Source organism: Lipotes vexillifer, unplaced genomic scaffold, assembly GCF_000442215.2.
Source record: "Lipotes vexillifer unplaced genomic scaffold, Lipotes_vexillifer_v1.1 scaffold102, whole genome shotgun sequence".
In the NCBI taxonomy this organism is placed as follows: Eukaryota; Metazoa; Chordata; class Mammalia; order Artiodactyla; family Lipotidae; genus Lipotes; species Lipotes vexillifer.
The window spans coordinates 4,110,190-4,136,298 of record NW_006786541.1 but is presented as its reverse complement, the minus strand read 5'-3'; the positions used below and the strand labels follow the sequence as shown (position 1 = coordinate 4,136,298).

At 35.9% G+C, this 26,109-nt stretch overlaps 1 protein-coding gene across 2 annotated transcripts in view; it reads left to right on the top strand.

The window, feature by feature from the left end:
- MINDY2 (MINDY lysine 48 deubiquitinase 2) overlaps nucleotides 1–26,109 on the top strand; it is a 65,995-nt gene that overhangs the window by 28,703 nt on the left and 11,183 nt on the right. For both annotated transcript variants that reach the window (XM_007458901.1, XM_007458902.1), the window contains exons 4-6: nucleotides 6,170–6,328; nucleotides 15,129–15,231; nucleotides 21,316–21,458. In XM_007458901.1, coding sequence (XP_007458963.1) covers nucleotides 6,170–6,328; nucleotides 15,129–15,231; nucleotides 21,316–21,458 — 405 coding nt within the window. The remainder of the gene's footprint in view (nucleotides 1–6,169; nucleotides 6,329–15,128; nucleotides 15,232–21,315; nucleotides 21,459–26,109) is intronic.

Below are 26,109 nucleotides of genomic sequence, written 5' to 3'. Positions count from 1 at the left end.
ATTCTCCTAGCTTTTGCTTGTCTGTAAAGCTTTTGATTTCTCCACTGATTCTGGATGCCATCCTTGCCGGGTAGAGTAATCTTGGTTGTATGTTCTTCCCTTTCATCACTTTAAATATATTGTGCCACTCCCTTCTGGCTTGTGGAGTTTCTGCTGAGAAATCAGCTGTTAACCTTATGGGAGTTCCCTTGTATGTTATTTGTCCTTTTTCCCTTGTTGCTTTCAATAATTTTTCTTTGTCTTTAATTTTTGTCAATTTGATTACTATGTGTGTCGGCGGGTTTCTCCTTGGGTTTATCCTGCCTGGGACTTTCTGCACTTCCTGTACTTGGGTGGCTATTTCCTTTCCCATGTTAGGGAAGTTTTTGACTATAATCTCTTCACATATTTTCTTGGGTCCTTTCTCTCTCTCTTCTCCTTCTGGGACCCCTATAATGCAAATGTTGTTGCATTCAGTGTTGTCCCAGAGGTCCCTTAGGCTGTCTTCATTTCTTTTCATTCTTTTTTCTTTATTCTGTTCCACAGCAGTGAATTCCACCATTCTGTCTTCCAGGTCACTTATCCGTTCTTCTGCCTCAGTTATTCTGCTATTGATTCCTTCTAGTGTATTTTTCGTTTCAGTTATTGTGTTGTTCATCTCTGTTTGTTCTTTAATTCTTCTAGGCTTTTGTTAAACATTTCTTGCGTCTTCTCGATCTTTGCCTCCATTCTTTTCCCGAGGTCCTGGATCATCTTCACTATCATCATTCTGAATTCTTTTTCTGGAAGGTTGCCTGTCTCCACTTCATTTAGTTGTTTTTCTGCGGTTTTATCTTGTTCCTTCATCTGGTACAAAGTCCTCTGTCTTTTCATTTTGTCTATCTTTCTGTGAATGTGGTTTTCCTTCCACAGGCTGCAGAATTGTAGTTCTTCTTGCTCTGCTGTCTGCTGTCTCGTGGATGAGGCTATCTAAGAGGCTTGTGCAAGCTTCCTGATGGGAGGGACTGGTGGTGGGTAGAGCTGGGTGTTGCTCTGGTGGGCAGAGCTCAGTAAAACTTTAATCCACTTGTCTGCTGATGGATTGCGCAGGGTTCCCTCCCTGTTGGTTGTTTGGCCTGAGGCGACCCAGCACTGGAGCCTACCCGGCTCTTTGGTGGGGCTAATGGCAGACTCTGGGGGGGCTCACGCCAAGGAGTACTTCCCAGAACTTCTGCTTCCAGTGTCCCTGTCCCCACAGTAAGCCACATCCACCCCCTGCCTCTGCAGGAGACCCTCCAACACTAGCAGGTAGGTCTGGTTCAGTCTCCCCTGGGGTCACTGCTCCTTCCCCTGGGTCCCGATGTGCGCACTACTTTGTGTGTGCCCTCCAAGAGTGGAGTCTCTGTTTCCCCTGTCCTGTCAAAGTCCTGCAATCAAATCCCGCTAGCCTTCAAAGCCTGATTCTCTAGGAATTCCTCCTCCTGTTGCTGGACCCCCAGGTTGGGAAGCCTGACGTGGGGCTCAGAACCTTCACTGCAGTGGGTGGACTTTTGTGATATAAGTGTTCTCCAGTTTGTGAGTCACCCACCCAGCAGTTATGGGATTTGATTTTATTGTGATTGTACCCCTCCTGCCATCTCATTGTGGCTTCTCCTTTGTCTTTGGATGTGGGGTATCTTTTTTGGTGAGTTCCAGTGTCTTCCTGTCCATGATTGTTCAGCAGTTGGTTGTGATTCCAGTGCTCTCGCAAGAGGGAGTCTCAGTGGATTTTTGGGCATATTCTTTGTTTTCTCTTTTTACACCCTTTTAAAAATGTAAAAACCATTCTTAGCTCACAGCCTTATTTGACCCACAGGCCGTACTTTGCTGATCTGTCTTTTATGTGAATCTATATGCAATGTAGAATGAAACATAGATATCATTCTACACACCTTTGTAGAATGATAACTTGGTATTTTCCTTGAAAAAATTGACTTTCAAGTGAACTTGTTATTGATTTATCTTTCCTCATTTGTGTACATTTTACAATTAAATTATATGTAGGAAACAGCAAATGATGTCTGGGGTATGTCATTATGACTAAATCTGCTGTTTCATAGTTTCAATGTGTCTACATTGGCCCGTTCTTTAGAGACACTATTCTGTAATATAGGAGGGGACCACTGGGCTCAAAATTATTGGAGCTGTAAGAAAGCAAGCATAGCTTCATTTTCTTCAGTATTCTTCCTTTGTTTGACAATGGAAGGCAAGAAGAAATCAGGTTCTTACAGTGGAAGAAGTATCAGGCAGGGAAGAAACAGACATCATTGGAACCTTTATGTTTACTTTCAAAGTAACCCTTACTACATACTTTCACCAGTATCCAAATGGCAAAAAGAAAACAAAATTCATTTTGGTATTGCAAAATTTCTTGAATTTGAGTGTTCAAATAATCTAGTCCTAATAAAATGGAAAAGCCAGTATGTTGCACTGTATCACTGTGTAAGGTAGGAAATCCATAGCTAAAGCCAAATAGGTATGCTAAATCATTTAAATTCTATTGGAATTTGTAGCTTAAAGCAAGGATTTCCAAACATTTCTCACAATGGAAACTTCTTTTCAAATGAAATCTTAGGCTAACCTTCAATATATAAAACCAGTAAATATTTTATAAGTATAAAGTGTTATGGTTAAATTTATATCATTTATTTATCAAATTTGTATCATTTCTTATTGAAATCAGCAAGGCTATTATGATTAATACAAAAACTTGAAATTAGAAATTATGGATCATAGTTGCAGTTTCACATTAACCTCAAAATTCATTTTACTTCTGTTGCACAGTCTTGAGAAAATCTTTTTTATTTATTGATTTATTTTTTAATATCTTTATTTGAAGTATAATTGCTTTACGATGTTGTGTTAGTTTCTGCTGTATAACAAAGTGAATCAGCTATATGTATACATATATCCCCATATCCCCTCCCTCTTGCATCTCCCTCCCACCCTCCCTATCCCACCGTTCTAGGTGGTCACAGAGCACCAAGCTGATCTCCCTGTGCTATGCAGCTGCTTCCCACTAGCTATCTATTTTACATTTGGTAGTGTATATATGTCCATGCCACTCTCTTACTTCGTCCCAGCTTACCCTTCCCCCTCCCCATGTCCTCAAGTCCATTCTCTACGTCTGCCTCTTTATTCCTGTCCTGCCCCTAGGTTCATCAGAACCTTTTTTTTTTTTAATTCCATATATATGTGTTAGCATACGGTATTTGTTTTTTGAGAAAATCTTGAGTGATGAGTATTTGCAAATGATATCAGCACTTTGTTTCAAGTCTGTTTTGCAGTCTCAGGATATGTTTCCATTAAGGTGATCTAGACTCTTGGAAAATGATTGGAAGTAAAGTTTTGCTTCAAAGTTGAAACAGACACTAAGAACCACTTGCATTTCTTATAAACATGTCAGACAGAAAGTACCCTGCATTTAAAATAGCTCTAAAACTATTTATAAGGTATTGTGATTGCATTACCATTAGTTTTGAGAATAGTATATACCAAGCTGATAAAACTGAGTCTAAGCTGGTGTTTAATGTTCCACAGGTGTGATGTAACAATGTTCTTTTTGTATAGTTTTGTGTGAGCAGAAATGTTTAAGCCTAAATTTTAGAAAGACCAATGCAGAGCTGCAGTCTTCCTAATTAAAAACCCTTTTACCAGAAATCATAATATAAACAAAGAGCATATTTTTTTCAGTTTTGCTTAATGATGACAACACAAGAAAATACTGTGTGTTTGTGTGTTTATGACAGGTTTTTATATGACTGCAAATATATTTTTTAAATATATCTTATATTTAACTTTAAAATTTCACCACGTTAACGGTACCTTTAAGAAAAATTCTAAGAAACAGTTGAACTACTGGCATAAAGGAGTAGTAATCCTTTCTTGTAAACACCCATTTGGATTCAAGAACAAGATGGCAAAATACTCTTTTTAACTCTTTGTTTATAAATTTGTTTATTTTTATCAGTTTTATTTATGGAGATTATTAATTGTATTAACTTAGTTATTTTAACATTATATAATCTATTAAAAATGTAGAAGATACATAAAGGTATAAGCTTGAGTCCAGGAGCTGTTAGAAATTATACTTCCCCCTGAAGGAAACTGGATGACTGGCAACTAAGAATTTAACAAATAGCAGGAAAAAAATCAGTAGTATCAGTAGTAGAACTATAATCCTACAGTGGCTCATTATTGTTACTATTTTCTCACATTCATCATTGTTATGGCTTTAGGAAAAGTTTTAAAACACTGAAAGGAAAAAAATGTGAGCTGATTGCTTTCAAGGGTTCAATTTTTAGGAAGACTGAGAAAATATATTGTTTTGGGGGAATATAGTTATTAGAGGTGAAACTGACAAAATCCAAAGAGTATATAACAGTGTTATCCTGTTATAAATTCTTCATTCATAAATTTAAAACATTTGAATAATTTGTTTTCAGTCTGTATAGTCTCTTAGCATGGAATTTTATAAGTTAACTGGTAAAACAGAACTTTGTTATTATGACCTAAATTTGTCCTTCTGAGATTTCAGTGAGTCCCTAATTTTAATATAAAAGGATTTATTTCATGTTCACCCTTTCTACTATAAGCCCTCCACTAGGCTATAGTCTACTCCTGTTTATATCTTTCGTATGTAGCACAGTGTCTGATTAACAGTAGGGATTCAATAAAATTTTATCAAATTTTATATATTGGTTTTTATTTATTCCATGAAATATACCCTCTAAATTATGTCCATATTTAATATATTAAGACGTTTAGAAAAACATGTTTTAAAATAGTCTTCATTACACACTTACATGACCGTGTTTATTGAGAAAACTGTTGTGGACAGAACGACTCTTTAATTCGACCAACAAGTCTTTGTGATCCAGCCTTTCTCTCAGACTTCATCTCCCACCATTTACATTGATACATAATTATTACCCAAAGTCCATAGTTTACATTAGGGTTCACTCTTGGTGTTTATACATTCTTTGGGTTTTGAGAAATGTATAATGACATGTATCCACCTTTATAGTATCCTACAGAATAGTTTTCACTGCTGTAAAAATCCTCAGTGCTCTGCCAGTACATCCCTCCCTCCTCCTAATCCCTGGCAACCACTGATCTTTTTACTGTCTCCATCGTTTTGCCTTTTCCCACTGTGTCATTTGGAATCATACAATATATTTCAGATTGGCTTCTTTCACTTAGTAATGTACATGTAAATTTTCTCCATGTCTGTTCATGGCTTGATAGCTCATTTCTTTCTCTTTCGTTTTTTTAAATTGTGGTTAAAAAACATAATATAAAATTTACTCTCTTAACCATTTTTAAGTGTATAGTTTTGTCATGTTAACTGTATTTATATTCTTGTATAACATCTCTAGGACATTTTCATCTTGTAAAACTAAAATTCTATACTCGTTGAACAACTGTCCAGATCTCTCTCCCTCCAGCTCCTGACAACTACCATTCTACTTTCTATTTCCATGATTTTGACTACTCTAGATATCTCACCTAAGTGGAGTCATACAGTATTTGTTCTTTTGCAGCAGCTTATTTCACTCAGCATAATGTCCTCAAGTTTCATCCATGTTGTAGCATGTAATAGTATTTCCTTCTTTTTTTTAAGGCTGAATAATATTCCATTGTATACGTATACTATGTTCCCTTTATCCATTTATCTGTTAATGGACATTTGAGCTGCTTCCACCTCTTGGCTGTTGTGAATAATGCTGCAAAGAATATGGGTGTACACATATCTCTTCAAGACGATGCTTTAAATTCTTTTAGGAATATACCTAGAAGTGGGAGAGGCCTTCCTCTTTGACTAGAAATTTTGTCTTTGGACTTCCTGGTCTAAAAATAGGTCCCTCACCCCTCTCACTCTGTACATCCTTATCCTGTTCATTTTTCTTACTAATACTTGACTTTATAATTTATGTATTTGTCTCTCATAGTAGAATGTTAGTTCCATGAGATTAGGAACTTTGTTTTATCCACTATTTTATCATTAGAACGCATACTAGTGCCTGGCACATAGTAGGTACTTAATAATAAAAATTGAAGGGATGAATAAATTGGATAAAATGGAAAATTTGTAGTAAATGTGCCTGCATTTAAATATCTTTTTTGTTGTTTGATTTTCCTCATTTTTTTCTCTTCCCCTTTCTATTTTCAGAATATGAGTGATGCTATGGCAGTACTGCACAAACTACAGACAGGCTTGGATGTAAATGTAAAATTCACTGGTGTTCGAGTGTTTGAATATACACCAGAATGCATAGTATTTGATCTTCTTGATATTCCTTTGTACCATGGATGGCTAGTGGACCCTCAGGTAAGTAGAAAATCTTAAATTATATGAACACAAGTATAGTAAAAATCTATTAATTTGGCAAATTAATCTAGATTTATATTTTCTGATACTTAATGTTTTTGTGCTTTTACATGAAATTAGCCACATTGTGAGGTTAAGAGCACAGTCCTCCAGATTGCTAAATCTGCCCAAGACTTCTGACTATAATTTCATGGAGTTAGAGGCCAACTACAAAGCTGAGTCCACATCGTCTTGCGGAGCACAGGCTCCGGAGGCGCAGGCTCAGCAGTCATGGCTCACGGGCCCAGCTGCTCCGCGGCATGTGGGATCTTCCCGGACCGGGGCATGAACCTATTTCCCCTGCATCGGCAGGTGGACTCTTCAACCACTGCGCCACCAGGGAAGCCCTTATTGTCTCTCTTTTTGATTACAGCCATCCTAGTAGGTGTAAAGTTGTATCTCATTGTGGATTGTTTGCATTTCTCTAATGACTAATGATGTTGATATCTTTTCATGTGCTTAATGAGCCATTTGTATATCTTCTTTAGAGAAATATCTGCAGATCTCTTGCCCATTTTTAATTGGGCTATTTGTCTTTTTGTTACTGGGTTCTAAGAGTTCTTTGTATACTTGTAATATATAAAGTATGTAAGTATAGAGTATATAGTTTTAGTGCTTAATTTAGGAGTATGATCCATTTTGAGTTGATTTGTATATATGGTTTGGGGAAGGGATCCAACGTTATTCTTCTGCATGTGGATATTCAGTTGTACCAGCCCCATTTGTTGAAAAGGTTATTCTTCCCCCAAGTGAATTGTCTTGGCAGTCAGAGTGATCTTTGTGAAATAAACCCTCCCCTTTATCCCTGCGCCCTATTCTTTTCCTTAAAAGCCTCCAGTGTAACCAAAATAAGATACAAAGTCGTTTTTTTTTTTTACTTTTTATTGGCGTATAGTTGATTTACAATGTTGTGTTGGTTTCAGGTGTAAAGCAAAGTGAATCAGTTATACATGTACATATATCCACTCTTTTTTATATTCTTTTCCCATATAGGCCGTTAGAGAGTACTGAGTAGAGTTCCCTGTGCTATACAGTAGGTCCTTATTAGTTATCTATTTTATATATAGTAGTGTGTATATGTCAATCCCAATCGCCCAATTTAACCCTCCCCCCACTTTGCCCCCTGATAACCATAAGTCTGTTTTCTACATCTGTGACTCTATTTCTGTTTATTTTAAATTTTATTATTTATTTATTTTTGGCTGTGTTGGGTCTTCATTGCTGTGTGTGGGCTTTCTCTAGTTGTGGCAAGTGGGGGCTACTCTCTGTTCCCACACGCGGGCTTCTCGTTGCAGTGGCTTCTCTTGTTGCGGAGCCCGGGCTGTAGGCGTGCAGGCTTCAGTAGCACGCAGGCCCTAGAGCACGCAGGCTTCAGTAGTTGCGGCACCTGGGCTCCGTAGTTGTGGCTTGCAGGCTCCAGAACACAGGCTCAGTAGTTGTGGCGCACGGGCTTAGTTGCTCCACGGCATGTGGGGTCGTCCCAGACCAGGGCTCGAACCCATGTCCCCTGCATTAGCAGGCGAATTCTTAACCACTGCACTACTAGGGAAGTCCTTTATTTCTATTTTGTAAATAAGTGCATTTGTACCATTTTTTTAGATACTACATATAAGCGACATCATATGATATATGTCTTTATCTGACTTACTTCAGTCAATATGACAATCTCTGGGTCCATCCATGTTGCTGCAAATGGCATTATTTCGTTCTTTAAAATAAGATACAAAATCTTTATTAGAGTTTTTTTTTTTTTTAAGAAGATGTTGGGGGTAGGAGTTTATTAATTAATTTATTTATTTTTGCTGTGTTGGGTCTTCATTTCTGTGCGATGGCTTTCTCTAGTTGTGGCAAGCGGGGGCCACTCTTCATCGCAGTGCGTGGGCCTCTCACTATCACGGCCTCTCTTGTTGCGGAGCACAGGCTCCAGACGCGCAGGCTCAGTAGCTGTGGCTCATGGGCCTAGTTGCTCCGCGGCATGTGGGATCCTCCCAGACCAGGGCTCGAACCCATGTCCCCTGCATTAGCAGGCAGATTCTCAACCACTGTGCCACCAGGGAAGCCCCTTTATTAGAGTTTTTATGATACACTGCGTGATATAGACTCTGCCTCCTGTCAAACTTCACCTCATATAATTCTCCCACCTTTTTACTACCCTCCAACAACACCAGCTGCCTTTCTGTTTTTCAGACATACCAAGCTCATTTCTAGCTCGGGTTTTTGTACTAGCTGATTGCCCACTGTGGAGCACTGTTTTACTACCCTAATACATTGTTCTCCCAGATCTCCCCATTTCTACTTCCTCATTATTCAGATCTTAGGTCAGATATCACCTTGTTAGAGAGGCCTTCCCTTGTTGAAATGAGTCACCCTCTTTTCCCCCAGTCATTATCTAGAATTATTATTTATTTATTTACTTGATTGACTCTCATCTCCCAGTAGAGTGTATGTTTTTGGTTTTTTTAATTGATTAATTTTCATTTATTATTATTATTATTTTTGGCTGCGTTGCGTCTTCATTGCTGTGCATGGGCTTTCTCTAGTTGCGGCGAGCAGGGGCTACTCTTCGTTGCGGTACACAGACTTCTCATTGTGGTGGCTTCTTGTTGTGGAGCATGGGCTCTAGGCACGCGGGCTTCAGTAGTTGTGGCATGCAGGCTCAGTAGTTGTGGCTTGTGGGCTCTAGAGTGCAGGCTTAGTAGTTGTGGTGCACAGGCTTAGCTGCTCTGCAGCATGTGGGATCTTCCCGGACCAGGGATCGAACCCGTGTCCCCTGCACTGGCAGGCAGATTCTTAACCACTGCACCACCAGGGAAGTCTGAGTGTATGTTTTATAAGAGCTGGGCTCTTATTTCTCATTGTTAAGAACAGTGCCTGGAACATAGTAGGTTCTCAATAGATATTAACTGATGGAATGAAACATGCATGCATGCATTACGTATAGGGGAGGAGAGATCATAATAGCAAGGATTTGGTAGTGTTTCTTCATCCCTGTCCTTTGGTAGAGGTAACTGGTATTCTGTGCAGTGAAAGGGTGGCTTACTGTAAGCAGGGCATCTACTTTTGTTGGCACTCTGTCGCTGAGAACATCACTGAAAAGTCTAAACATGTCCAGCATCTGAAACCTCCAAGGTGAGTCATGTTGGATCCTGGCAGATGGCAATGCCAGGTAGCCTAGATTCTTGAGGAGGATGAACTTATGACCTAAGGAACTTAAGCCTGAGTTCTTAAAAACTGGACTCAGATCATCCCTCTGACTGTATGTGTAGCTACATATTGCCTGGCAAACAGTTGAATTCATATGCTTAAAGAAAAAAAGGTACTCTAATATAGGACAGAAAATTTTCATCAGACTTTTCTGGTCTGCACAGTGGTTTTCAAACTCTTGGGCCTGAGAGCTGTTCTTTTTATCTATTTTACTTACTTGTTTTGTGACAGAAGGATTCTGATGCTGAGAAAGAAAAAAGAACAAGGCAAAATTTGAAATCCATAGGTCTCTATGAAATATCTCTTAGAACTGGCTAGTTCTTTGTATTATGATTATGTGTACTGCAAATAATTATCTTGCAAATAAATGTCAGTCATTTTCTGGATGGTGGGCCGGCACCATAGTTCAGCTACGGGAAGGTGTTTCTCCATTATTAATTGATAATTAACTCTTTAAGAGCAGCATTGGGGCCTTCCCTGGTGGCACAGTGGTTAAGAATCCACCTGCCAATGCAGGGGACATGGGTTCAAGCCCCAGTCCAGGAAGATCCCACATGCGGCGGAGCAGCTAAGCTCACGAGCCACAGCTACTGAAGCCCGCATGCCTAGAGCCTGTGCTCTGCAACAAGAGAAGCCACTGAAATGAGAAGCCCGGGTACCACAACAAAGAGTAGCCCCCACTTGCCACAACTAGAGAAAGCCCACGTGCAGCAACAAAGACCCAACTCAGTCTAAAATAAATAAATAAATAAACTAATTAATTTTTTAAAAAAGAAAATAAAAAAGAGCAGCATTGGAAGTCAGATGACAGTGGAAATCATACATTCAATGTGCTGAAAGAAGACAAATGCTAACCTATTTCCTATTCCCAGAAAAATTATCTTTCAAGAATGGAGAGAAATAAAGTCACTTTTAGATTAATTAAGATAGTTTCCTGCGAGCAGACTATCATTAATGGAAATTCTACACAATTATTTTGAAAAGAAGGAAAGTGATCCCAGATGGAAGAGTGAATAGAGAGAAAATAACATGATAAATATAAACGATTGTTGACTGTATTAAATAATAACATTATCTTTTGGGGTTTAAAAAATTAGCATATGTAAAAATAATAGCATAAGTTGGGAGAAGGGTAAAGCATTCTAAGGGCCTAGAATTAATTGTTCAAGAAGAGGGTATTAACTTCTGAATTTGATATGATAGGGGTAGATGTGATAGTTCCTATAACTTCTCTGTCCAACATGGTAGCCAACTGTTGCTATTTAAACTTAATTAAATATTTACTTCTTAAGTTTCACTAGACACATTTCAATTGCTCAGTAGCCACGTGTGGCTAGTGGGTATCTTACTGGGCAACAAAGGTTTGGAATATTTCCATTATTACAGTGTACTCTATTGGATAATGGTCTTTTGGAGTAACAGTGAAAAGAATAGAAAACATAGTGGATAACTTCTAGATTAGTAGAAGGGGGAAAATTAATCCTAAAAGAAGGAAGAAAGGGAGGTAAAGGAATGGTAGATTTAATAAATTCAAATATATGAATAATTATAGTAAGTGTCAATAGGACTAAATGCTCTAGTTAAAAGACAATGATTCTGAGGCCGGATTAAAATATATATAGTTGCTGTTACAAGAGACATATATAAAACAGTCTGAAGTTAAACAGAAAGATTGCAAATAAAAAGAGAAAAAGAGATGCCATACTGTTGCTAATCAAAAGAAAGCTGGTGTATCTATAGTAATATCAGAAAGAATAGATTTTTAAGTCAAAAAGCATTACTAATAATAGAATGTTTAATTTGCCAAGAAGATATAATCATTTTAAATTTGTATGTGCCTGGAGACACCTGGAAAGTAAATACCCTGATTGACTGTTTATTCCTTGGACCCATGGGAATTGCCACGAAGAATAAAGATCAGTTTTTAACAATGGAAAACAAAATTTGTATGCATCTAATAACATAACCTCAAAGTACATAAAGCAAAATTTAACAATTATAAGAAGAAAGAAATTGTCATACTGGGAGATTTTAATATACCTTTCACTGTAATTGATAGAAGCAGAAAAGAGAACCTAATGAACATACATTCTTTAAAAAAAGTTAATGAACTTTTTGTTTTTGAATAATTCCAGATTTACAGGAAAGTTGCAAAGATATTATTCAGAATTCCCATACATGCTTCTCAGTTTCCCCTAATCTTACATGACCATAGTACATGTGTCAAAACTTAGAAATTTAGTATTGGTACATTACTGTTAACTATATTAGTCTTTGCATTTCACTAATTTTTTCACTAATTTTTTTTTGTTGTTGTTCCAGAATCCAATCCAGGGTATCATATTGCATTTTAATCATTGTATCTTCCTAGTCTCCCCTTGTCTCTGCCATTTTCTCAGTCTTTCCTTGTTTTTTATGAACCTGACTATATATTCTTTTCATCCACTCTTGAAATTTACAAAAATTGACCTAATGCTGGACCATAAAGCAAGTTTCAACAGATTTTTTTTTCTTTCTGTACATGGGCCTCTCACTGCTGTGGCCTCTCCCGTTGCGGAGCACAGGCTCCGGACGCGCAGGCTCAGTGGCCATGGCTCACAGGCCCAGCTGCTCCGCGGCATGTGGGATCTTCCCATACCGGGGCACGAACCCGTGTCCCCTGCATCGGCAGGCGGACTCTCAACCACTGCGCCACCAGGGAAGCCCCTTGGCAAATTTTTAAGGATTTAAAATATATGAAGTACAGAATAGTCTCTGACCACAGTGCAATTAAACTAGAAATCAGCAGAAAAAACAGTAGAGACTGTCTGGATCAAAAAATCATAATGAAACTTAAAGTATATTTTAAACTATACAACAACTAAATATCAAAACTTGTGAGATTTAGCTGAAACAGTTTTTTTTTTAGCTAAAACACTTTTTAAAGGGGTTTTTAAAGCCCTAAAATCGAATATTAAGGAATAATGAAACTGAAAATTAATGAGCTTTGTATCTATCTTAAGAGCAAAATTATTAAAATAGAAAGTAAATATATAATAAAGAAGATTAACAAAGCTAAAATTCTTCAAAAAGGACTTGAAGAGACACTTCACAAAAATGGATACCCAAATGACCAGTGAACGTATGAACTAGTCATCAGGGAAATGCAAATTAAAACCTAAATGAGATACGACTACACACCCATCAGAATGGCTGACATTTAGAAGTGTGACAATACTAAATATTGGAGAAGATATGCAGTTTAGAGAATTTTCATTCCATGCTAATGATAATGTAAATTGACTACCTCCTTTGGAAAGCAGTTTGGAGTTATCTAGTAAAGTTGAGGATAAGACTCAAGAATCTGACAAGGCAAATTCCCTAGAGAAACTAGATTTGTGAAACAGGATACATGTACAGGAATGTTCATAGCAGTATTATTTGTCATTGCCCCAAACTGAAAACAACTTGAATAGCCATCAAAAGATGAATGAATAAATGTATTATATTCATACAGTGGAATGCTATAGTACAATGGAAACAAAGAACAGCTGCATACCACTGCATACAACTACCTAGTATGTTATATTTTTGCTTATTTGGTTTATTGTTTGTCCTTTCTCTAGAATATAAACTTTATGAAAGCATAGACCATCTATTTTATTCACTGCTGAGTCTTCAGTTTCTCTAACAGCACCTGGTGCATAGTAGTGCATAAAAGGCATCCAAATGAATTAATTGAATGAAATATTAATGTAGAGATCCTGCCTATGAAATTTGAAATCTTTGTATTTTTCATTGCTAGTCTATAGTAGTACAACTGATTTTTATATATTGATCATGTATTTATTATTCTAGGTGTATTTTTGTGGATTCCTTAGGATTGAAAATTCAGTCTTTGGAAAGACAATGAAGTTGAGTCACTAAAGAAAATTGCTGTAATCAGTAAAGGTGTTACAAAAAATAATGAAAATTTAAAGGGTTTGTGTTCTCAAACTGCTTCTTAAGGGTCTAAGTTTTCATTTTAAATAAATGAAAACTGAAAGGCATATTCTTTTGTGTTGTTTACCTAGAATCATAGCCAAAAGATCCACTTTCAAAGAAACGGCCTTATTTGGCTCTGTATCAGAAGGTTGACAAGTGAATACATTTGTGTGTTTTAAGCTAACATGAACTGTTTAAGATATGTATGTAACATTTGCCACAGTTTCCTACTTTAATTTATTCAAGTAACTGATCTTCAGCCAACCGTCAGTCCCACTTGGATGGTTAAGAGGCTTTTACCATCCTTGAATTTTGCAGGAACAACGAAAAATTATAACCTAGAGAAGTTGTTCTCAAACTTTGCTAGGCAGCAGTGGAATGAAAACTTAGGCACTTCAGAAACAACTTGAGTTTTGAATTCTTTTAGTTTTTTAAAAAGCTCCCAGTTTGAAAACCACTGTCCTTACTATTGTGCAGATCTGTCAATTCTTGTGGTATTCAAAGAGTAGATATTCATGAAGATCATTTGGATGTGGAAAAAAAACATGGCCTCTCCTATTTTTTATTTCATTGTATTAATTTGTGTTAATTAATATATTAATAAAGTACATGTAAATAATTTACAAATAAATATATTTTAGGGATGGGAGGGCAAAGTAAGTTTAGACAGGAGATATCTATTTTGCTTCAATAGTAAAAGCAACGTATATGGAAGGAGAGTAGAGATGCCCAATTTTATTTTCTTATACCTTAAAACTTTGAATTTATTTTTCTACTGTACCTTCACAGACAAAGATCAAATAAGAATCATGAGGCAGATATTTTCCCTTATTAATATATATTAACTTTTCTTTAGGGAAATAACATTAGTTATGTCTGCTCATATCTCCACTATGCTAGAAACTAAGTAACAAATAAAATGGGAAACCCTGTTTATCCCGTAAATTAACATCTTTTAGATTTGCCTTGCTTTACAATCTTTTTTATAAATTTTTTTAAAATTTATTTTATTTATTTATTTATTTTTGGCTGTGTTGGGCTTTCTCTAGTTGGGGTGAGCGGGGGGCTACTCTTTGTTGTGGTGCACAGGCTTCTCATTGCAGTGGCTTCCCTTGTTGCAGAGCATGGGCTCTAGGCCAGCGGGCTCAGTAGTTGTGGCTCGAGGGCTCTAGAGTGCAGGCTTAGTAGTTGTGGCACACGGGCTTAGTTGCTCCCCCACATGTGGGATCTTCCTGGACCAGGGCTCGAACCCATGTCCCCTGCATTGGCAGGTGGATTCTTAACCACTGCGCCACCAGGGAAGCCCGCCTTGCTTTACAATCTTAAGAAATAAAGTTGCATATAATAATTCCATTTTATTAGTTTTTGCATAATTGAAATATGGCTAAGCAATATTGTTCATAATATGTTATTGTGAGCCATAAACAAAACTGGAAACTGTTGGGTGTTGATTTTAGTGCTGATTTTCTTTTCTCATAAGTAATACTTTTATATTTAGTATTATATTAGAATAAAACCCTCCAGAGTTATATGGGTTTCTTTGTTATTGTTTTTAATTTTATCATGATTAGTGAGACAGTCATTTGTTTTGTAGATTGATGACATTGTAAAAGCTGTTGGTAACTGCAGCTACAACCAGCTAGTGGAGAAGATCATCTCTTGTAAGCAGTCAGACAACAGTGAGCTGGTTAGTGAAGGTGGGTGAGTGTTGCTATTATCTGACTTATTCTTGGCATAGTAACTTGTCTTAAAATTTAATGTCTTTTAAATGTCTTAAGTACAACTTCTAAAAAATAAAAGTGATTCTACCTATGAGAATTAAAAGAAGTAATTATTCATAAAGGTACCAGTGAAAGGTTTTTCCTAGGACCCTTTTTACTTGTTTTGTAAAATCACTCCTGGATTCTAAAAGTCTTTGGAATCACTTGCTATCTTTGATATAATCAGTTACCCAGGGGTTACTGATAATTACTCTTTTAAAAAGGGTTATTACTTGGGAGTACTGAGGGAACTTTATAATTCATCTTGAACACTTCTGTTGACTGAGATGTATATTATGGTACTCAAGTGTTCATTTTAGTAGAGCTCTACCTTATATTTCAGTACAATATAGTATATTAAAGCTCTATTCTGGATCAGAGTACACCTTTGATCATCAGTTTCCCTAATCCTTAGCTAAAATTAAAAATTGCTGAATTCATCAGCATATAAGTGTTTTTTTTGTGTTTGTTTGTTTGTTTTTTAAGCTGTGTTCCAGTCAGTGAAGGGAAGAGCAGATTTGAAACCAGAGTGCTATCAGGAACCATAGCATTTAGGTGTAACTTCACCATCACCCACTTCACTTTTTCATAAATATACACAAATACTGAGACTGCTGTTCTCTTCAGTTTGAAGGGTTAACAAAAGAAAGAGAAATCGTGAGAAGCAGACACACAGTTCTTTCACATGAGGTATAATAAAAATTTATTATCGTCACTACATTTTAAAAAATTAAAACCAAATGACTACAAGAGTACCTAAGAACATATAAAAGAAGATGTGTACATGAATCTCATACTATATTGAGTAATAAGAACCCAACTAATTACACTACTCAATTATCCAGAAGTTTAACATGTTTATGCAAGAGGCCAGTAGCAGGAAAGTACACAGTGTGTTAGTTGAGGCTCATCTAGTCTTTTACTTGCAGTAAACACACAGATATTCAGCAATATTGATCATTGATTTGTGTGACGCCTCTTTCACTACAACCTAAGGCAGCAAAGTTTAAATTTTAGGGGAGAGAGGAGCAACAAAAGTTGTTACAAAAAAATGTTTTCCCTCAGTTAACAAAATTCCACTCACGAGAACTTTCCATTCTTTATCCAAGCTCTCATTACTGTAAATATTCTTAGAAAGCAGGCTATAAAGAAAGTATCCATCTGTGGATTCCTACTTTCTCAGTAACTTTCAGTATGCTATTCAGTAGTAATTGAGAGAACAATAGGGTCCAGAAAGTGTTAACAGATGGAATGATAGCCAATAAGTGATATTTGGATGAATATATTTATAAGGTAAGAAGCTATGGGAAACACTAATGTTGACAGCATTTTCACCAAGCTAGGCTGCAGTGTAACAGGGGTAGGACTTATTACACTAGCAGAATGAACAACAACCAAAAAACAGTCCCTTCATCACTTCTCCTTTTTCTCAACGTGGTTTTACAACTATTATTATTATTTCTCTGGTATTGAATCCCTGGGATAATAAAAAACTGTAGCTAATTTGTATAGAATTGATAACTTGAGAAGAATATCTTGGTAAAAACAAGTAGGAATCTTCCTCTTTAGTGGTATAGAATTTTCAGGTAATATATATCAGAGCTGATTAATTCCTTGATATATAAATTTTGTAATGGTGAAATTCTGCTTATCATATTTCCATACATAGCCAAGGAAAAATTATATATGAAATTCAGTACAATTAAAAAGCTAAACTCGTTTTTTGTTTATAAGAAATTACAAATATGTAGTCTGCTTGAAATAAGTATTCAATCCCAATGGCTACTTGTTTAAGGCACTATGAAATCATTAAGGAAATAAAAGGCCACAATGGACATTTTTTCTTATATAATATAGCAATTAGCTTTTTTTCTGTTTCCTTCATCATATTTTCTTGGGTATGTTGTTCAACCAAAGTAGTCTGCTTTCTTTTTCTGTTTAGCCTACAACTGTAACTTTCCTCCTGAATCATAAAATATCCCAAAGTGGTTTATTTCTAATCCTTCTTTATTAAAAATGATTAAACTTTGGTCTGAGATGATTTTTTAAAAATTCAAATATTTCATCTCCATAAGGTGCAGAATTCAAGAAATATGTTTACTATCATTCTTTTTTGATGAAAAAAATATTATTTAGTTAATAGTCAAATAGAATTAGATATTCTTTCAACTTCTTTCAGAGAACATTTATTTTTTTCTGGTGGCAATACCTTGTAAGTAAAAGTACAGAACTTTTACATGTACATAGAATATTTATTACTTGCTACCTCTTTTGGATATTAATACTTTTTTGAATCAAGTTATAATGATGGGTTGTGTCATGGCAGCAAAAATCAACCAGGAAAAAATAGCACAGTATCAGTTTCCAGACTTCACGATAACTGGTCATTTAATTCCAGAAGATCTCTCAGGAATAATTTCTTCTTTAACAGTTGTTTCTAGGTAAAAAAAAAATATGCTTAAGGAAATTATTCCAGCATAGTCACTTATTCGAGCTTACTTGTTGAGCTTTTATTATGTGCCATGAATGCTGAAGATTATAGTTTGAGTTCATATTATTTTTGATTAAATAATATTGATTTCCTTTTTCTCTTTATTCTGAAAAAACTCAAACCCATAAAATTGGAATAGCACAATGAATATATGTATCTATATACATATTTGTACATATATGTTTCATCTAAATTCACCAATTATTAGCATACTGAATTTTTACTTTCTGTATTCACACACACACAATTTTTTTCCTAAATCGTGACAATTAATTGCAAATATTATAGCACTTTATCCATTAACTCTCCCATATTTGTCTCCTAAGAACAAAGAATTTTCCTATGTAATAACAATGCAGTTATCTCAGGAAATTTAACATTGATACAATACTATTATCTAATATACTGTTTATATTCAGAATTCCCCAGTTGTCCCAGTAATGCCCCTTATAGCTTTTAAGTTTTTTCAGTGTAAGTTTCAATCAAGTATCATTTAATTATCATATCAGTTTAGTCTCCTGTAATCTAGAACAGAAGATCCCTATCCTTTTTTCTTTTCTTTTTGGTCTTTTGTGGTATTTACTTTTCTTTATAGTCCAGGCTAGTTGTTTTATAGAATAGTCCTCAATCTGGATTCATCTGATTGTTTCCTCATTAGTAGATTTGGGTTATATATTTTCCTTGGGAATACTACATAGGCGACATTGTGTCTTTCCTAGTGCATCAAATCAGGTGGCACGTGATGTCTGATTATCCCATTGTTGGTGATGTTCAAATAGGATTAAGGTGATATTTACCAGATTTTTTGTTGTTGGAAAGATGCCCTTTGCCATTTGTAATTAATAGGTAATCTCTGATATTATATTTTGAAACTCCATGATTTGTTTAGTTATGAAGAGTTGAAACTAGATTAGGCTTTTGAATATGCCACTAAAATCACACAGGTGTCACTGTTTACAAGTTGGTAGAAGAATTAGGAAACATTTTTCTCTCTAAGTCTAAATTAGTCTATGCCCTGTGGTTTGGGGAGAAATAAAGTTCAGTTTGCATTTATAATAATCAGCACTACATTTTATAAATTAATACCAGTTAAGTTCCAGTCTTCACTTTGCCATAACTAGTTTTATGTCCTTGAGCAAGTCACTTATTCTCTCTGAATCCATGTCCTGTTCTCTAGAAACAAGCAGCTGAGAAAGACTTTTCTAGTGTTTTCTAGTGTTAAATTTTTGAATTTCATACATGAAAGTAACATTGTGCTATATCTCCACTGAATTTTTGTATCTTTTTGAAAGGGTTTTGTAGAGAGTATGTTGTATGAATGAGGTATGGGAGGGACATTTAGAAACATCTTTCTGAAGGCAGTGTTTAGTTACATGGATATTATAGACAGCAGTGGTACTTCTCAGCACAGGCATAATGCTTACTTTTTAAATGCCATATAATAGAAAATGCTTTAGTATATAACTAATACATTCTACTCGATAACTTAGCATTTAGCAAAGTAATGATAATAATTGAGGAGGGGTCTTATTTCTAAATGTATAAAACCAGGAAGTTGCAAATGAGCTATAAATTTCCTTTGGCTGTGGCCTCCTCTATAACTTTTTGTACTTCCCATCCTACATTACCAATTCCTTGGAATAGTGTGATATATTGGTAACTTTTTACAACCACTTTGCAGCTTGAAGTGCTATGGCTTGACACTAAAAGTGAGGGAGTGGAATAAATCTATATCATGCAGCTGCCTCTGGCCCTTCCAAGTTTCTACCAAGTTTATTTTCAATTTTTTGTTGAGTCATCAGTTTATTAACACAGATTCATCTTTACTCCCTATATCTGCACCTCCCTGCTCACTTACAAAACTTTTTAGAGCATTCTCCTCCCCGCTATTCCTTTTTAAAGAAAGGGAGCAAAAGGAGGAAGGAAGAGAAAGAAGGAAAGAGAGAAATATAGGCTTTTAAAATATTTATACAACTGATTCTCATTATTACTGATAGTTATGTTCCATAAAGTTGCTGTGAACACTGAATTAGTTAATACCAAACCACTGCTCATAGGGGAAACACAACATTAGGTTCCTGTGAGCCTCTGGTCACGAGATTTTCATCAACTTATCAGTACCTAACCTTGTTTTTCGTGTGTTTCTGTTGAGAGACACATTTTTTTTTTTAACATCTTTATTGGAGTATAACTGCTTAACAATGGTGTGTTAGTTTCTGCTTTATAACAAAGTGAGTCAGCTATACATATACATATATCCACATATCTCCTCCTACCCTCCCTGTCCCACCCCTCTAGGTGGTCACAAAGCACGGAGTTGATCTCCCTGTGCTATGCGGCTGCTTCCCACTACCTATCTGTTTTACATTTGGTAGTATATATAAGTCTATGCCACTTAGAGACACCTTGTTTAATATATATTATTGATTCAGTAACGTTAAACTCATATCCAACAGCTTCATGCCCGGCTGAAGCTGCAAAAATATGCATTGTCTCTATAAGGCACATCACAACCTTTGTGTGCTTAGGAACACTCGCTTCAGCATTATGCTTGGGGGCCATTTTACACAGTAAAAATCACTCCAAAGAAGCACAAAAATTTCACAAAATGTGGCATTAAATAGAATGTGAAAATGACATTTGTTCACAGTATGAGAGCTGAAACAAGAAGGTGACACACTGTTGCCTATTTTGACTTCAGTGGGGAATGTGTGTGTTGGGTGACTCAATTTTTTTGCTGCTTTGCACATATTCAGGAATGACCCTGAAAGTGCAACAAGTATTGATTTTTGGAGTTATAAATTTTAGATAGTAGGCAAATTAGCGTATATGAACCTGTGTGAATAATGAGGATCAACTGTATGTATAGCTTTTAAATTAAACCCCAGAAGGTTTCTTTATATTTCATTATGTTTGAAAACAGAATAGACTATTTCTATTTCTGAACTTGATATATCTACATAATGAGTAGCATATGTTGGAGGAGATTAGGATAAAAATATCATCAGTTACCCCACTGTTTTCTGTTCAGTCTTATGCCTACTTTTAGTTTTAAGGCAAGAATTGAGCAGTTTGTGAATTGAAAATTATCTGGGATCTTTGTCAAAATCTTAAGCAACTCAGTTTCTTGAGGCTACTTTTAATTTCTAAACACCTATCCATTGGGGAAGTAGTTGTTGACTTTTGCTAACCTTTACCTTCTTATTGTTTTATTGGGTTTTAGTTTTATTGTATGTGTTTCTTCTATTGCAAGGCGCATGAAATCCTTTGCAGAAGTAGGTGTGGTATAAGTAAATACATTTATTGATAAAAAGAATTTCAGATAACTGTTTCTTTAGCCTGGAAATGTCTATAGACACATCTTCCCTTGCAGAATTAGAAAAAAAAATCTCCAATTTAGGGCCATTATGTTATAGTAGGAAGAGTCTTATTTTGATTGGCCTTTCTTCATACTTGGAACACAATGTAAATAGAAAAACTTTAAAATTTTGAAATTATTCTTCCATCTAATATTATGCATTGGTTCCTAGGCTTTGTAGCTGAGCAGTTTCTAAATAACACAGCCACTCAACTGACATACCATGGATTATGTGAACTAACTTCAACGGTTCAGGAAGGAGAACTTTGTGTGTTCTTTCGGAATAATCATTTTAGCACCATGACCAAATACAAGGTATGATACAGAAATAGCTACTGTTATTCTAAACTAAAGGAGCTTGATTTAGAGATATCTTATGATCTGCTTCAAAATAAAAAATTTTAGCATAATATTCTTTAACCATCAAATTATGAAGGTAATAATTAATTCTTTAGGGTGGAATGGATTAGCAATTTGTTACTTAAAATCAGTTTTTTGTTTTTATTTAGGTCTCAACTCCATTTTCACAGATTACTGCATTAAAATGTATTTATTATTTTCTTTCTAAGGAAAAAAAAGATAAACCCTAATGTTAGAACTAGGATGACTGCTAATGATGGATGTTTACATTTGAGGGCTAAAGGAGTTTAGAGAAAGAATCAAGATTTGTCTTTATGATAGTGTTTCTATTATTAAGTTATCAGTGTGACTTTAAATTCTTTTTACCATGTCACTTATGGCTTTGCCAAAAAAATCTTACTGATTCATCCCTCTTGTTATCTCTTCAATGCTTCCATTTTTACAGCTGCCACCTAATACAGGAGTTTATCAACTTATCTCTAGACTTCTGTGGCAGAATACCGCTCTGATCAGGTCAATAATATTGCAAAAATGTTAGTAGCACCCAGTGCCTAGAGGATAAAAATGCAAGGTATTTTCTACTATACCCTTGTGTCAACACTTTTCTTCAGCCATAATGATCTGTCTACTCATTAATAGTCCTCCATCCCCATACACACTTTATGCCTTCCCATTTTGTTTCTTACTCCTAATCCCTATGTGAACATTCTCACTCCTTTTTGCCTATCCAAATTTCACCTTTTAAGAAATATTTTAAATACTAACTCTTAAGTAAAGCTACTTCTTCTCTCCTTAAATCAGTGGTTCTCAACCCAGATTGTATGCTAGAGCTGCCTACGGAGCTATTAAAAAAATACCAATGCCCAGAGCCCAACACCAACTCAATTAAATTAGAACGTGTAGAGGTGAGACCTGAGCAACAGTATTTTTAAAATGTTTTCCAGGTGATTTAAATATGCAGCTAAGGCTCTGGATCACTACTCTCCCCTTCCTCCTTTACTTGTTATGGGCCATATTGTCCTTACTTTGCCCTTATTGATGAGTACCTAGTTAACAGTTTTCTTTCCATGTAAATGTGTCTCATTTTTCTAAATGAAAGGAAGCTTATTGAAGTCAGGAATCTGACTTTGTATTTCCTTCAACACTTTAATCAGTGAATTGCACAAAGTAGTGTGAAATAATGATTTGTTTGCTTATCTAAGAATACTATATAGCCCTAGCTCTCCTGCTCCCCTGTTAGTTATAGCAAGGGTTTGTTTGTATTGTTCCCATATTTAAGCTAGATGTGTCCTAGGTATGGGCCCAGATTTATCCATACTCCTCAAAAATCTAAGGCCAAAGAACCACAAAATCAGAATTTTTGCTACATAATAAATACTAAGTCATCTCACTTTACCTGATCTCTTTAAGTCCACACTTTATTCATTCATTCAACAAATATTTATTGAGCATGATTATGACTGGGTACTTAGCTAAGTATTAGGACTGCAGCCTGAGCAAGGCAGCTATAGTTCCTGCCATTTAAGGACCTCCTAGTTTGACAAGGGACAGATGTTAAATAATTACACAGGTAGGTATCATTTCTATTGAGATACACTCTGTGAAGGGTACCTACAACATGCTGTGAGTACTTTTATTAGGACTTATAACCTATTTGAAGATGTCAGGAAAAAAAGGGGGGTGGTGCGGTTAACTAAGCAGATGGAACATGTGTGCAAAAGCCCTGAGGAGGGAAATAACCTAACTTTTTAAGGAATTCGAAGAAGGGCTATGTGACTGAAGCATGGAAAATAAGAGGCACGATGTAAGGCTCAAGAGGCATGATGTAAGGCTCAAGAGATAGATATCAGATCTTGTAGAGTCCTAAGTTAAAAGGAGAAATAGGGAATTATCTGGCAGTCCAATGGTTAGGACTTGGCACTTTCACTGCCAGGGCCCGGGTTCAGTCCCTGGTCAGAGAACTAAGATCCCACAAGCCATGCTGTGTGGCCAAAAATAAATAAATGAATAAATAAATGAATGAGAGAAATAGATTTTGGTCTCTTGATGGCCTAGTTGTTTTGTTCTCTCTCTCTCTCTTTTTTTTTTTCTCCACAGGAGTAAGATAGTTCAACTGAGAAAACAATGTTTCTGGCTGTCATGAGTGGTTGTTTTACAGCTTCCCAAAATTGAGCTTTAGACATTCCTTTTTTTTTTTTATCAAGGCCATATCCCTGACCTGGAAGTCCTTTACTAGTCACCTAGGTATTCACAATCTTCCTGTGTGGTTGGGAAGGGTGTGCCTCTCCTGGAGCACTTTCTGCATTGGGTCTGTTTCTGGACTGAATATGCATTTCCATGAGATAATGATAGCCGAGAGAATGTGTGCATTCTGCTATTTCTCACTTCTAAGTTTTTCTCAGTAAACCTTATTCTATAGCTAAACAGTGTATCACTAGTGTGTGTCTCCCTGCCCCTTGTATAACATTAAGGTGCTTTGGACTTTGGGGCAAGCCCCAAGAGCCAGTTTTTTGAAAGGATAAACAAAATCGACAAACTTCTAGCCAGGCTTTCCAAGAAGAAAAGAGAGAAGACCCAAGTAAACAAAATAAGAAATGAAAGAGGAGAATTAATAGCCAATACTGCAAAAATAAAAAAAATCATAAGAAATACTATGAATAGTTATATGCCAACAAATTGGGACAACCTAGAAAAAAAAAGGACAAGTTTCTATAAACATACAGCTTGCCAAAGCTGAGTCAAAATAATTTGGGGGGCTTCCCTGGTGGCACAGTGGTTGAGAGTCCGCCTGCCGATGCAGGGGACACGGGTTCGTGCCCTGGTCCGGGAAGATCCCACATGCTGCGGAGTGGCTGGGCCTGTGAGCCATGGCCGCTGAGCCTGCGCGTCTGGAGCCTGTGCTCTGCAACAGGAGAGGCCACAGCAGTGAGAGGCCCGCGTACCGCAAAAAAATAAAAGGAAAAAAAAGCATTCAGCTCAGTCCTGGTTCCTTCAATATTACTGCCAAACTTCTGTGAAAGAAGCCTTGTAATGAAGACTAACAGCAACATAGAAGATGATTTAAAAAAAAAAAGTTCATTTATCAATATAACAATCTAGAAAAAAGAAAGTGACTATAATACTTGATGACAGACATCATGTTTAAGTAGAAAACACAAAGAGAAAAAAGTAATATCTCTGAAAATATTGCACAACTTCAGGTGTTTCCTCCAAATTTGCTTTATGTAATTGGATATAAATTAATGAACAAGAACTTAAGCAAGATACATGAACAATTTAACAGAACCTGATAATCTAATTTCTTTCAATTTTTCTCAAACTCATCGTGGGGCTTATAAGAAAATTAACCAACATAGATACTGCTACAGTTGAATGTCAAATCTTTAAGTGCTTATGACATACTAAATTCTTCTATAATGCAATTATGAAGAACCCTTCAAGAGACTTGTGTTTTATATGTAGAAAAGTGTTAAAGTCAAATATTCAACTAAATATAAAATAATAAGAAACATTTCTGATTTGTTGGGTTGAGATTGCTTCTCCTTTTGCTAATGAATGATTTTTTTAGCTGTAATATCACTGAGTTGAACAAATATGTCACCTTTGAGTACATTAAGAAAAATAAACACATGCTAAATGGATAAAACATTACAACTACATCCTTACTAGACCATCTCTACTTCTAACACTTCAGAAGCTTAGAGATTCAGTGTTCTTATATTAACTGCAAGAAAAAGATAAAAGAGAAATTTCTTCTTTTTTTGAGATCACAACTATGAAGTCATGTGGTTATACAAATTCTGCATTTGTGTGCAAAACATGAAACACATTTATCTTAATTCTCCCTGCTTAGAATTGTCAGTCAACTAGCAGGACTGTTCTTCCAAGAAACAGAAACAGAGATGTGTTTTACATAACTTCAATAACCTCAGCACTACAATACAGGGAAGGAGGTCACAGGAAAGAATAAATCAAAATTGTTACAACTGAGAAACTTTTCTCAGTTTAACCATGGTGCCACTTTCATTTTTACATAAGCATGGTGGCATAATTCAAGCTCAATAAATCAGAATTCTTAATGTTTAAAATTTACCTTGACTTTTAGTTATCACCATATTAACAACCAAAATAATTAGGTGAAACACATAAGAAAGGGTAATATTAAATCCCACTTTACTAGAGTTGGTTTCTTGACACATTAACTCATTTTTTTATAGAAAAGGGATAGTGCATCTCAGCTTGCTTACACACTAGATCACTTTGAATTCTGCATTTCCTAACTGCAAACAGATATAGCACTTATAACAGGTTATAAATAAACTGGTTTTCAAGCATAGAGCCAGCCCCAACGACAATAATACACTATTTAAAAAGACCTAAGGCAATGAATTCCATTTCCAGTGGAAAAAAGAACTGTACAAACAAGCTTAAAACTACTTTTTTTGTGCCAGTGTTGTAAAATGTAGCTTTTAATAAAACCTTGACCCAAATGCCAGCAACTTGAGAAAAGAATTTGGGTGGGGGGAAGAAGAAAGTTACTTCATTTAGGAAAAACAACCACTATCTTTTTCCTAATCTTCGACATACACAATTTAAATTTATACAG